Raw genomic sequence first — 14,783 nt, forward strand, 5'->3', positions numbered from 1 at the left:
GCTTGTAGAATCCATGTTTGTTATTTATGGTGGATCAATTTAAACAACATTAGGCCAAGTCCGTGTATTTTTGATCTTCAACAGTCTTTTATGTGAAAATTAACGTGCACATTTTAAGAGGAGCGTCAAAATGAATGGCGTGTCGTAGCTGAGCGTTTCGTCCTTCGGGACGTAACGCACGTAAAACAAACCAGTGCACTTATCGAAAAGAAAAGTGTTACCCCTGGTGTTCCTTGTTTGATTGGCAGCGTGTTGCACCACAGCACCTTGTCAAACCAATGCATGGTGCTTGGTAAAATGATATAAATTAGTTCTTCATACTTCAAACGTAGCCCCAAATACCTCGCAGGAAAACACTGAATGTTGAAGCGCCTTGAGCGTCACTGACTGATGATAAGAAACACGGTAGATTGTCGTTCATTAAAACTTACTTGTTTTCACCGGCACAGCTACAAAGACCAGTCATTACGCTGCAGGTCGAGTTGTCTCCGCATCCGCACGATAGGGCACACTCTTCGCCGTAGAACCCCGACGGGCACGGCTCTCCGCACCGACCGCCCGTCCAACCGGGCTGGCACCGACAGGACTGGCTCCTCGCCTGACATGACCCGCCGTTCAAACAATCACAGGTCCGGTATGATTCGTCTTTTGATGCATTTCATGAATAGTGGGAAGTATAAAGTCTTTTAATTAGTGCCGGTGAACCATCGGTGAATAAGCCCCATCACGGGCAGGGTGGGGACAAAATGAAACAAAGTTAGAAGTTCGCCTACAATTCAACATGCTCGGAGTTCAAAATTTATGCCACCTTTCTTGTACGGCAGCTCTGTTATACAAAATTTAGATTACACCTGCTAAAATGTGGAAGTTTTAATCAAATAAATCAAGCCTTATAAAAGTTACCTGCATTGTCACATGACCCTGTCATGTGATCGCACCCTCCTCTACAGCGGCATTTCCATCTACACTTTGGACCGTACCGATTCACTGGACAGCGGGACGTGCAGCTGAAGAATTAAAACATTGTAGTATAAGTCATGCCCCTGTCTCTTTATTTTATTTTAATTCATTTGATAATACAGTATCATAAGCAGAAGCCATCCAGGGGAGGCAAAAGTCAAACAGAATTGTGCCATGCCAGACCCTTTATTTGAACCATTAGTATGTCGAGTGTACTTTAAAAAAACTTACTTGGTGGAATCAATGCATTCGCACAATCCGGTTACCGGATCGCACGAAGCGTCCGGTCCGCAGCGACATCTCCGCTTGCAGTCCTGGCCGTACGTGATGTTGTTCTTCTCTCTGCATGACCTTTGACATCGTACCCCGACCCAGCCCGGCTTGCAGCCGCAGGTTCGGTTACTCGGGAAACATTCGGCACCGTTTCGGCACGGACAAGCTGACGTAACGAAATGACACAAAACAATGAAAACATACAAAATTAAGATTTTAATTGACCCGACCGTTACAGATTTCAGAAGTTCCTACACCAATCCCCAATTGAAAGGCACTGGACACTTTTGGTAATAACTTATTAACTTACGTGGTAACTAGCAAAGCAGAGCTGTTGACAGTATCAAAACATTGTGAGAAACGGCTCCCTCTGAAGTAACGTAGTTTTTGAGAGAGATGTACTTTCTCACTCAAAAGTTTGAATCTAAAAAAGGCTTCAGGCCTGAAGTCCCGTTCTGGCCACTGAAAGCACATAAAATGTGAAACAAGTGTGTTTTTCTTCATAATTCTCATGTTGACCAATTAACTCCAAATGTTCACAGACTTGTAAAATTGTATGCTGTTGGGATATATGACACCAAGTGAGAATACTGGTCTTTGACAACAACCACAACAACCGAAGTTGTCCAGTGCCTTTTAAACTTTCACAAATTCGATATCGTGAAACAAAAAGTAAACTTATTGCCCATTTTGAGGAGGCTATAGATTACCTATGGGACAGGTTTCGTTGGGATAATGTTGGTCGCAACAAGACGCGTATAAGTCCCAGTCCTGCATTAAGTAAACCTCTGCGTCACTGCAAATAGAACAAGAAAACAAAAAAATGAAAATATCTTTTATCGAACTTTAATTTTTCTTTAAAGGGTTTTTATATTTTTTTGTAGTTTAAGTTTTGGGCTATGACATGAATCCCTATACACAACATAACATTAAAATTGTGGTTTATACTGATAACATTAACATTTATATGGCGCTATTCCATCAAAATCATCGCACTAGAAAGAAATTAACTTGGAGAAAGGTGAGTCCTGCATTATTTTGTAATCTTTGAACTTTATCCAATTCATATGAAGTTGCACCAATTAAAAGAAGATTGCCAAAGGCAATACGAGAGAGGACTAAAGCTCTGACACAATGATACTCAAGATGTATGCAATATAGTTTGCTTGTAGAAGTTTCAGCTTCATCGCCTCGTTTTTGATGAAAAAAAAAGTAAAAATCACAGAGCAACGTTTTCAGGAGAGTTGCGTAAATCCGTTGTACATGCCTAAATGATTTTCGTCTCACTCATGACAAGAACATTATTTGCGTTAAATTGTTTCACTCATTTCTCAAAAACTACAGTACCTCAGCAAAATAAGGGAAGCTTTCTATCATCATAAACAGTAAAAGTTTATTGTAAATCTGTGGACGTATGTGTTTTGTGTAGGTCGAACAAAACATTTGCCAAACCCTTCAATGGTAATTTTTCAAGCTAGTATTTTTAGGGAAGTTTGTGTCATGTTATAAGTTCAAGATTAACGCAGAGTTTTAGGTTGGATCAACAAAGCTCTGTCTTTAATTCTTGAAAGTGGGTCACACGTTGAACGAGATCCCCGTTATGACGTCACTCGACCTTAAAAAACACGGCAGGTTCAACAGGAAACTCTGAAATTAATGCGGACATGATACGTCACTTCCGGTGTTGATGCCTTGGAGGGAGTTGTTATGAAGTTTGACGCAGTGAGGCACTGTGGAACGTTGGCCGATTCCATGCGGCCGGTTTAGGCACCTTGTATGCCGTGATGACTCGACCTTGCCTCTCCAGACAAAAACAACGGGCAGGGAACGATTAATTTGGGAACGACGCTAAGAGGCGTCCATTGCCCATCCATAGAGAACCATTGCATTGGCTGCCGTCGTTGGTGAAACTATGGTGAAACAATGATCATTCATGAAATACTACAGTGGCTGAGAGTCGTAGGGCATTACGTACACGTTTTCCACTGTTTTCGTGGTTAAAGTTGGCTGTCATGTGCAATCCATCAATAGGACTCCAATGTTTAAATGTGGCGCGTCGCAGTAAAGTATGGCAATCCAATGACACGTTACGCGTGTTCCACCAGTCAAACGGCAACAATCTCTGTGTGATGTATAACAAATATACAAATTGCATTACAATACAATACAATTGGTCCTGCATGGGATATACATTTGCCCTTTTTTTACGTCTTGCTTTGAGTCTCGTGATCTTATATTTGGCCAGGATTAGGCGAATCTCACAGCCCTCTCGTTTGCTGCCATCAGGTTTTCAATGCAGCACTGCTCCTCAAAGGCTGGGCATCTTAGAAGGTGTGGCATAGATTGGGGTGATGTGTCACAAGCGCATTTGGTTTTTACATAAAGACATAATGTTTTATTTGTGATTATAGTAATACCATTCACACACCCTTTGAGATTACAATCTGGATTATAAGGTTGTGTTTACATCAAATTATTACCCCTCCCACCTCCCCCTGGGGATTTTATAGACTACAAGAGGAACTAAACTTAGCCTTGACTTTTACCAAAGAGTTTCCCCTCAAACGATAAGATCGTAATAAAAAAAACGTGTTTAGCGTCCCCTCCCGCTTCCTTTTTGGAGGCCGCCCCTTTGTTTTCTTTTCCCGTTTTTTAATGAAAAAAGGGATGTTTTATTATAATGATCTTAGACAAAACAAAAAATTTGAATAAATAGACAAGCCGGTAATCTTTAAAATTGTGTCGGTCGGCCATTTTGAGAGAAAATGGAAAAGGGGCCCTCTTTCCCTTTTTTTTCAAAAAGCAGGACGCTAATTTTTTTTTTTTAACTTGTTTAGGACCGTAAAGCCTAGACCACGTGAGTCATGAAGGGCTAGGCCACGGCTGTTACTGTCTGTCACAAACGCACGTTCTCGTTTGTTTGAGATTGCGGATATCTGATAATTATTTTGCCTATAACAACCTCCAATGTACACAAAACTCGTTGTGAAGCACCCCAGTCTTTAGGATTTGGAGACCCTTTGTATTGTGTTCCTTTTACTGATTTGTTCTCGGTCAATCTCCTTTAAAGGCAGTGGACACTATTGGCAGTTACTCAAAATAACTATTATCATAAAACCTTACTTGATTTTAAGTAATGGAGAGAGGTTGATAGTATAAAACATTATGAGAAGCGGCTCCCTCTGAAGTAAAGTAGTTTTCGCGAAAGAAGTAATTTTCCACGAATTTGATTTTCGAGACCTCAAGTTTAGAATTTGAGGTATCGAAATCAAGCATCTGAAAGCACACAACTTCGTGTGACATTGGTGTTTTTCCCTTTCATTATTATCTCGCAACTTCGACGATCGAGTGAGCTCAAATGTTCAAAGGTTTGTTATTTTATGCATATGTTGAGATACACCAACTGTGAAGATTAATCTTTGACAATTACCAATAGGTCCACTGTCTTTAAGGTAGTGAATATGAAAACTAATGGTTTCTTATACAATCCTGTTGAGCCATATTTTGTTCTTTATTGTGTCCCTGTATAGTTTGACGTTCTCCAGTTTTATGCACAAAATCTTTGGGGAGCAGGCAGTCTTCAGAATTCCTTTATGGAAGTCTTGTTTAGAATTCCTCTCATGGAAAACTTTTATGTTCCCTTTTTCTGTTTAGTCCTCGGTCCCCATAAAGTAGCGAATATTAAAACAAATTGAGCAACAAAACTCCAGCTCTTATTTACGTTCACCGTGTCACTGGAACCTTTACCTTATCTCATGTGCCTGACATCCGGAATGTACAGATTTAAACAGCTTGCGTATAGTATTAAACGTTCGTTCCGGTACCTTGCATTTACTACTATTTGTTTATAAAACAGTGTACACAAAACCACAGAAACTCAAGTATCTCGTTATTATTTGCTTAAGAATTAGGGGTACGTTCATTTTATTCTGCAAAGGTCCAAGTTACTCCTTAAGTGTTGCTGTGTACAATAATGTAGAGCTCACCAACTTTGCCCCTTGCCCCTGCCCAACAATGGGCACGTGCCACCACGTATTATGCGCCGAGCACAACTCTCAACCAATGGCAGTGCTCTCGGTTCAGTGAGTGCGCTGGTTGAGATTTTGACGTCATCGGCAAAGGGATATACTCATCCTCGCATGCAATGAAACCAATGTTGAAACAAATGACACCGAGGTGAATTATTTATGCAGAAATTAATGACTTTTGTTTTCAAACCATATCGTGTAAATCTTGAAGTTTCCGGTATCTTTTTGTGCAAGCACCCATGGTGTCAATTTTAACACCCCGTAATTTTGCAGTTCAACTTCCCCAGATGTATTTAAGTTTGTGTGTCTTATTTCCGTCTTTTTTCTGTATGTTCCATTAAATAACCACCCACGCACCAAGTGGTACCGTTTCCTTGAGGAAACAAATCCAATTGATTGAACTTTAAAAATACAGATTCATTCATTTTTTGTAGACTTAATTTTTTGAGATTTAAGAGTGAGCTTGTTGGGATGCAACAATTAGCTTATCATGTGAGTGACAGACATGGGGGCGATTAGTGTTAATTGATGAAGAAAAACAAATTAACGGTCCTTAACCATGTTATAAAGCATGGGTACTAAATGACAACCCCCCCCCCCCCCCCCCCATTTCTTCGACATCTTTGAACTTTTACCATAGAATTAAAGGAACACGTTGCCCTGGATCGGACGAGTTGGTATATAAAAAGCGTTTGTAGCCGTTTTTTATAAAATGCATATGGTTAGACAGATCTTTTAAAAGTAGAATACAATGATCCACACACATTTGCCTCGAAATTGCGTGGTTTTCCTTTTACTGTGCGAACTAACACGGTCGGCCATTTATGGAAGCCAAAAATTTGACTCCCATAAATGGCCGACCGTGTTAGTTCGCACAGTAAAAGGAAAACACTGCAGTTTCGAGCCATGTTTGTGTGGACCATTGTATTCTACTTTTACAACATCTTTCTAACCATATGCATTTTATAACAAACGGTTACAAACGCTTTTCAAAGACCAACTCGACCGATCCAAGGCAACGTGTTCCTTTTAAACAGCCAACATTGGCAACTGTCAAAGACCAGTTCATGCACTTCGTGTGACCAAACATAAACCATGGGAAAGTTTGAGCCTACTCGGTTATCGGAGTCACGAGAAACAGTACAAAAACAGCATACTTGTTTTCTCTGTTTTAAAACATTTTGTACCTGTGGGATCAGAACATTGGTTAACTCAACTAAACCCGTTTGTCTTGATTATCATCTCGAAACCATTTTACCTATTGACTATTGAATCTTTGAACATTTAACAGGCTTACTGCCTTTTCAGTTTTCATTAACAAGAGTGTTTTCCACTTCCAGTCATGATTTTGATTTTTGAACTGTCCGTACATCCATAACTATCAGATTGACGTTGTTGCCAACTGTTCCCACATGTCTTTTCCAATTTCTCATTCAGAGGCAGTTTTAACGACCTTAACGTTCCTAAATACAAGGTTGCCAGACCAATATCGGGCGGATATTGCCCATCACGCCTCCCATAATTGGTATCATTCATTATTTTGACATCTTTTGGCGGGAATCAGGTCTGTGATTTAGACCCTCAAGTTCACGTCTGTCTGATTAGTTTTGTTGTTCTTCTGTTTTTTTCTTTTCGTTTTTAGTGTCTTTCAGTATAGAAGGTTTGAAGCCATGGTTTGGGTTTGTTTTATTTCTTGTACACCGTCTTCGAAGTTTTGACTTTGGTGAATCTGTTTTTGTTCTGACTGTTGTAGTTTGGTCACATGTTTTTTTTTGTCAATGAATGGGCAGAACCATTTTTTATTTCCCATTATAGTTTATTTGTACTTGAAATTTAAACTAGTGTTAAAGACACTGGACAAAATTGGTATTTGCTCAAAATAATTTTTAACATAAAATCTTACTTGGTAACAAGCAATGGAGAGCTGTTGATTGCTCCCTCTGAAGTTAAGTAGTTTTTGAGAAAGAATCGAAGTCATTTGTCTCGAGTTCTCGAGTTCACGCATCTGAAAGCACACAACTTGTGTGACAAGGGTGTTTTTCTTTCAGTATTCATTCGCAACTTTGACGACCAATCGGGTTCAAATGTTCACGGGTCTGATATAATTGAGATACAACAAGTGAGAAGACTGGTCTTTGACAGTTACCAAAAGGTATCGATAGTGTCTTTAACAAATCCAAGCCTTCAAGCCTGAAGCTTGATTTGTAGAAAGACACAACAAAACGAAACAAACAATTAACTACACATAAATAAAGACAGGAAACCCTCAACGTGAACTCGTCTCCCGGTATCCTGTGTTAACAAGATCATTGCCGACTTTTTTATTGTTTTAAATTTTGTTTTAAAAACAAACAAAGAGCTTGATGAGAAAGCCGGTGTTATCTGTCATTGTCTGCAGCGGATGTTGCGTGTTTACTGCTCTCAACAAAACGAGGATTTCCCTTCAACGATAAGAAGAGGAAAGGATTACCTTACCAGGAATAGCCGTATGGGTTACAGTGAAATATAGAAAGAGTTGTATTTCCCTGCTAAGATTTAAGTATAATTAATAATACTTGAGTGATATTTTTGTGCTGTTGTTTAAATCATGAATGATGATCTTCTGAAATAATTAGATTTTGTTCAGCGAACTTGTGAAATATTGATTTGCTAGCAAATTCGTAAAACACTACAGAAAATAAAATAGAAAATATATAGGTAAAAAACGCATTATTACTTTATTCTTGTTAATTAAATTATTTTATCAACGCGACAAGTGTTTGTGTTACCTGTTGGGAAAGATTTTGATAAACTATTGGAGTTGGCACAAACAAAAATCCGCGAGAATTGTTTTAAACAATCTCCCATCCCCCTCCCCTTTGTTCCTAGACTTATATGGCTTAAATCCAAACTTTAAATATCTCCAGTTTAAAATGTCAAATTATCCATGAGGAGTCTTCGGGACTTTGTCATCCGGGACACCTGCAGGGCTAAACTCCATAATACCCAGCGCGGCAAATAACTTAAAAGTGACTTAAGCAACTTTAGAAGCACGCCCCTTACAGTAACTCCTTGTTAATTTCATCAATATTGGCAAAAGAGTGGGGTTGATATTGAACACTGAAGGTTAAAGGCACTGGACACTATTGATAAACACTGAAAATTGTTGTTAATGCATAAAAAGTTACTTGGTATAACGAGCAATTGAGAGCCGGCGGGTGGTAGTATGAAACATTGTAAGAAACGGCTCCCTCTGAAGTAATGCAGTTTGTTGTTGTTTTTTGAAGAAAATGGTAATTTCTCACTCAAATATTAAAGGCCTTTTTAGGCATCTAAAAGCACACAAATTTGTGCATAAAACCAAGGGTAATTTTTGTTCAACTTCGATTACCAATTGAGTCAACATTCGTAGACTTATGCAAATTATGCATAATATATCTTGGGATACAAACCAAGTGAGAAAACTGGTCTGTGACAATCAAACGTGTCCAGTTCCTTTAAAGTCTCATTAAGATACCTTCGTCTGGGTTAAGACTTCTTGATGAGCGGGTCCCCGTTATGGATGATCTAACAGGGCTTGCAGCCCCCTCCTTGGCCTACAGCGGGCCTCACTATGAGCTATTTATAGGGGGCTCCCTTGCGACCTTTTCGACCTGACATGGGAACCCGGGCCTTACGTCTGGAGCTCAGCGGAAATGAAGGGATCCGTCAGGGAGACTTCTTGGGGGTCTTGTTGTTGAAAGTCTATGCTGGGATGTCTATGGACAATCATGTGAGGCTCAATGTGCAGTCTTCCGAATTCACATTTTAAGTAGCCCTATATAGTACTCTATTGGTTGTTCACTGTCATGGTAGACACCCTGCTCAGTAAGGATTATGTATGCGTCCTCATTAACCTTATTGGGACCAAGGACAAAACAAAAGAAAACAAAATGTCTTGACAAAAACAATTCTAAAGACCGGGTTGCTCAAACCACAAGGATATTTTGAGTACAAAGTCTATTGGAATCTGCTAAGTGCAGGGACAAAGGAAAGCTCAAAGGAATGCTCCACAAGAATGTTTTTTTGGTGTTTTTGTATGTGCGTTAACACAGCCGGCCCCTAATAGTCAGTGGAGAATTATCAGAGTTGTTGTGTTTTATTTTATTATTTTTCTAAACCATACGATGTGATTTCTATAGCTTCACATGCACTCATTGTGATGTTATACTTCAGACATCGCTGCATGGGTTGACATTCGCTGTGTATGAATCTCTTGAAAACTGGCAGAGATGGACTTACTTTTGTCAATATAAAACCTTCATTTATACGCGGTCGTCATAGAGCTGTATGCATAATGCAAGTTTGGGTATACGCCTGTATTCGTGATTGATACAGAAGACAAGGGAAATGACGGACATGTTGTTAACAGTTTTTGTCTATGCCCATTGCAACTGGGTGGCTTCCTATCTTGAATGAAAACATAGACTAATGGGGGCACACATCAGTCTGCCCATACCACCCTCATGTGCCTTTGCAATAAAGGTGGCCCGTCTAAAAGTAAAAATACTTATTGAAGTAAAAGATGGCAGCGATATTATGACGGTTGGAATTGTCGGTACATATTATTTCAAAAGCATAAGCTAAGAAACGTGTTTCAGATAGCGACAACAAAACTCGTCTGCGGTATCGTTATATTTATCTGAACTGTCTACGTAGGAACCGGTTTTTGGTGATTAAACTTGTTGCTTGGTATCCGACTTTGTTTAAGATTTGTTATTCTTAACTTACCTACATCCTCTTTGAGGCTACTTTTAGAACATCGTTATTAGTTGAAATGGCGTTTGAATTGCCTATTGTTTAAAGGCAGTGGACACTATTGGTATATTACTCAAAATAATTATTGGCATAAAACCATTCTTGGTGACGAGTAATGGGGAGAGGTTGATGGTATAAAACATTGTGAAAAACGGCTCCCTCTGAAGTGCCATAGTTTTCGAGAAAGAAGTAATTTTCCACGAATTTGATTTCGAGACCTCAGATTTAGAACTTGAGGTCTTGAAATCAACCATCTAAACGCACACAACTTCGTGTTACAAGGGTAATTTTTCTTTCCTTTTTATCTCGCCACTTCGATGACCGATTGAGCTCAAATTTTCACAGGTTAGTTATTTTATGCATATGTTTAGATCCACCGACTGTGATGGCTAGTCTTTGACAATTACCAATAGTGTCCACTGCCTTTAAGCCACCTCCCGTAAACTAAACTTCTGTGGAATATTTTTTGCGGTGCGTAAATATTTCGTTATTATAATACATTAATTTATAAAAGCGCTGCGTTGAAAGACCTCAATAATAAACTTGCAATAACACCAAATATCATCCAAATATCGTGAAAATAACCATACAGCAAATTCAACTATACACGACCTGAAAAATCGTACAAAAGTTCAAAAAGCTATAGTTTAAAAAATGAAGGAAAAAAATGAAAAGGCTTCGAGGAAATGTATTGGTTATTCTCCTAAATACTGAACTAGAATTTAAAAACACAGTATAAAAACATAGACTAACCATGATTAATATATTTTTTGTGATCGAATAACTGTATTCGAGTATTTTAAGCATATAGTTGTATCCATCATTTCATTTTTTTAACGTGTTTAAATATCAAGACCTTATAAGACTTGTCAATAATCATCCAATTACCTTTTTCTGTTAAACTACGAACAGTGCTAACCTTTAGAGTCCGAAGATTATTGTTTGACAGCTAAACATAGTTTTGTATAATGCATCAAACCAATGCAATCTGATGAAGCGAAATTGGAGTACCGACAGATTGTACCGATCCTTCTTATTTTATACAGTGACGACAAACAAATTATTTGAACAAACCTCTCCATCCAGAAATCAAAATCTTAATTAGTACTAAAGACAAAAATATATACATGAAACATACCTGCATCTCTGAGACGTACGATGTGAAGCATAACTTGTTGATATCAACCCATCAACGTTAAACATCAATGCAGACGATACAAAAAGCAAAAGTAACAAGCTCCTTCCCGCCATTATTTGGCAAGCCGACATAAAACCATACATAAAAATCCCAAGTCTAGAAGAACATCTTCTCCCGTAGCGGCGAGTAATGCTGATGAATAGCAACGGAACTTAAATATCACTTGGTGTGTTTTCTTCAAAAGGAAGAGTCAGTTTATCTCTCCAGTTGTACAGAAGTCGAAAAAGTTGCTCTGAGTTTCACAAAACCGGTTTACAAAAGGTCTGTACCGCCTCTGACGTATTGAACTTGAGACTATGAAGTGTGTTGAGTATAGAGCACCGCCCATTACACGCGTCCATGAACCACTGAGTTCGGCGATCGGTTCAAACCATGAGTGGATGACATTGTAACATCACCCCCAGAATATTCACCATCCGCGCTTTGTCATTTCCTTCCACAGTCAGCATCTACAACATTTTAAGAACGTACCGGGGAAACCAAATCTATTTTCTTGCAATTATAAAAAACCACATCCACGCCCGTTCTTTTTTGGAGGTCTTCTTTTTTGTTTGTTTCAAGCCTGTTTGGTTTTTGTATACGGAGTTGACTTGTACTTGACTATCGACTACTGTTTATAGACACTGTGACTGTTTCATGTCTGAAAGATTTATACGCATGTTGTCCCAATGAGTCGACGAACATCCTGTTCGCCTTTACGCGCAGTTGCCATGAACATTTTTCTCACTGGGTGAAAGTATGAATCACAGTGCGTTGATGTGCGTCAGATTGGAAACCCCTCAAACAAACGGCATTTTAAAGGCACTTTTATAATAAATTGTCAAACACCAGTGTTCTCACTAAGTGTATTCCAAATAACAAACCTGTGAAATGTTTGGCTCAATATTGGTCATCGAAGTTGCAAGAGAATAATGAAAGCAAGCAAAACACACGCGTTGAATTCCTCTCAGATGCATATACATTGAGTTATAGTACAAGGCTTCAGCTGAAGTTTTTTTTTGAGAGAGAGAAAGGGGGAGAGAGAAATTACATCTTCTAAAAAACTACGTTATTTCCGAGAGAGCCGTTTCTCACAATGTTTTATACGATCAACAGCCCTCTGCAAAGCACTTATTTTATAGTATTTATATTACATTCTTGCCGCTTACCGGAGTTGGCGAAACTCTCTCGATCGGTGTATGCAGTTTAACAATGGCCCACGCCAATGACACTACTAAATTCTGAAACAAAATTATATTTACCACGCGCGTTTTGTTGTGTGTCCTACAATAATGGGTGCGTTCGTTTAGCTTCCCCAGGTCGACCCCGGTGCGTGGCGGTTTTTTTTTCCAGGACGAACGTGTGCATATAATAACCCACTTTCGTCCTAAAAAAAACGCCACACACCGGGGTCGACCCAGGGAAGCTTAACGAATGCACCCAAATTGAAACCACTTTTCATGCGTTTTGAGCGCAGCAAAGACGCATGGACATTTTCTTAATGCTTCTCACATGCACAGCGCAACCATCCCACAGTGACCAATATCTGTAATCCCATAGTTATCCATCACCGATCCCGTGGATGGGCTTTCCTAATGCCGTCACCGTTTAAAGGCAGTGGACACTATTGGTAATTACTCAAAATAATTATCAGTATAAAACCTCACTTGGTAACAAGAAATGAGGATAGGTTGATAGTATAAAACATTGTGAGAAACGGCTCCCTCTGAAGTGACGTAATTTTCGAGAAAGAAGTAATTTTCCACGAATTTGATTTCGAGACCTCAAGATTAGAAGTTGAGGTGTCGAAATCAATCATATGAAAGCACACAACTTCGTGTAACAAGGGTGTTTTTTTTCTTTCATAATTATCTCGCAACTCCGACGACCAATCAAGCTCAAATTTTCACAGGTTTGTTATTTTATGCATATGTTGAGATACAACAAGTGAGAAGACCGGTCTTTGACAATTACCAATAGTGTCCACTGTCTTTGAGCGTGCTCTACTTTCAAATTAGGAGAATTAACTGCCGTGTGTGCGAGGCTGTGGTGGGGAAGTTCCCTTGGCCAGCAATCGCCACGTTGTTGGGAAGGTTGGGAAAATACTGAAAAGTTTATGAACGAATCGGAATAAAATCGCGGCACCAGCTTTTGAGAGATCGCAACTTCCAATCGATTGAGGTACAAACTATGAATTTCTTAAAGCCATTGCACACTTTCTGAACGAAACAAAAGGTAAAAGTTTACAAGTTTACAAATAACTTACAGGGTTTAAAAAAAGTAACGGTGAAAGACTTCCCTTTGAAGTATTATTCCATGAAATGCTTTTGGAAAACAAGTATCAATTCTCGATATCGAGAATAACGGATTTGTTTTAAACAAATGTCAAACACGTCGAAACGTTTGATAAAAAAAACATCCCTTAAGTATTGTCTGTGTGAAATTTCATAACAGAAATAAATAAAACTAATTTCCCTAAATTCACTAACTGTTAACGCTGCCGAGTTCACCTAGTTACGAGTTCACTTGGTACAAGTTGGCTTGAGTACGAAATTACTTTGGGTACGAGTTCACTTGAACACGATTTCACCTGGGTACGGGTTTACTTGGGGACGAGTTCACTTAGGGACGAGTTGACTTGGGGTCGAGTTGACTTGTGCACAAACTGAGTAGGGTACGAGTTGCCTTGAGTACCATTGTGATCCGAATTTTTCCAACAAGTCAACTTGTGCCACAGTCAACTCGTACTCATGTCATAGCGCACCGGCTAATAGACGAACGTTTTAGTGCAGAGATGAGATGTTTGTGGCGTGTCTTTTCCCGTTTGGGAAGGCGGTCTCCCAAAACCAACACTTGAATAAAACAAGTTGATAAAAACTGCGAATTACGTATTCACCGTAAATGGAGTTCCTTTTATTTCAAACATTCAATAAATAGAACATACTCAACAAAAGGGGTTCGTTGAGGCCTCAGAAAAAATCTCACAACTGCGTTCAAAATCAAAAGCAGGTTCATATTAATTTTCTGACAGAATTTTTTTCAAGAAAGAATCCCTTAAAAATGTCAGCCTGAAATTGCATAACAGAAAAAAATAAAACTAACTTCCCTAATTTCACTAATTGTTAACGCTGCCGAGTTCACCTAGTTACGAGTTCACTTGGTCCAAGTTGACTTGAGTACGAAATTACTTTGGGTACGAGTTCACTTGAATACGATTTCACCTGGGTACGGGTTTATCAGGGGGACGAGTTCACTTAGGGACGAGTTGACCTGGGGTCGAGTTAACTTGTGTACAAATTGAACAGGGTACGAGTTGACTTGAGTACCATTAAGATCCGAATTTTTCCAAAAGGTCAACTCGTGCCGCAGTCAACTCGTACTTATGTCATAGCGCACCGGCTAAAAGACGAACGTTGTAGTGCAGAGATGAGATGTTTGTGGCGTGTCTTTTCCCGTTTGGGAACGGCCTCCCAAAACCAACGCTTGAATAAAACAAGTTGATAAAAACTGCGATTTTCGTACTCACCGTAAATGGAGTTCCTCTAATCTCAAACATACAATAAATAAAA

At 39.2% G+C, this 14,783-nt stretch overlaps 1 protein-coding gene across 1 annotated transcript in view; it reads right to left on the minus strand.

The window, feature by feature from the left end:
* LOC139936988 (uncharacterized) overlaps positions 1–11,580 on the minus strand; it is a 33,113-nt gene extending 21,533 nt beyond the window's left edge. The window contains exons 1-5 of the mRNA XM_071931889.1: positions 11,176–11,580; positions 1,944–2,029; positions 1,192–1,399; positions 904–1,007; positions 432–645 (exon numbers count right to left, since the gene is read on the minus strand). Coding sequence (XP_071787990.1) covers positions 432–645; positions 904–1,007; positions 1,192–1,399; positions 1,944–2,029; positions 11,176–11,318 — 755 coding nt within the window. The 5' untranslated portion in view covers positions 11,319–11,580. The remainder of the gene's footprint in view (positions 1–431; positions 646–903; positions 1,008–1,191; positions 1,400–1,943; positions 2,030–11,175) is intronic.
* Positions 11,581–14,783: the final 3,203 nt, after the last annotated feature.

The sequence above is a fragment of the Asterias amurensis genome, chromosome 5 (assembly GCF_032118995.1).
Source record: "Asterias amurensis chromosome 5, ASM3211899v1".
NCBI classification, from domain to species: domain Eukaryota; kingdom Metazoa; phylum Echinodermata; class Asteroidea; order Forcipulatida; family Asteriidae; genus Asterias; species Asterias amurensis.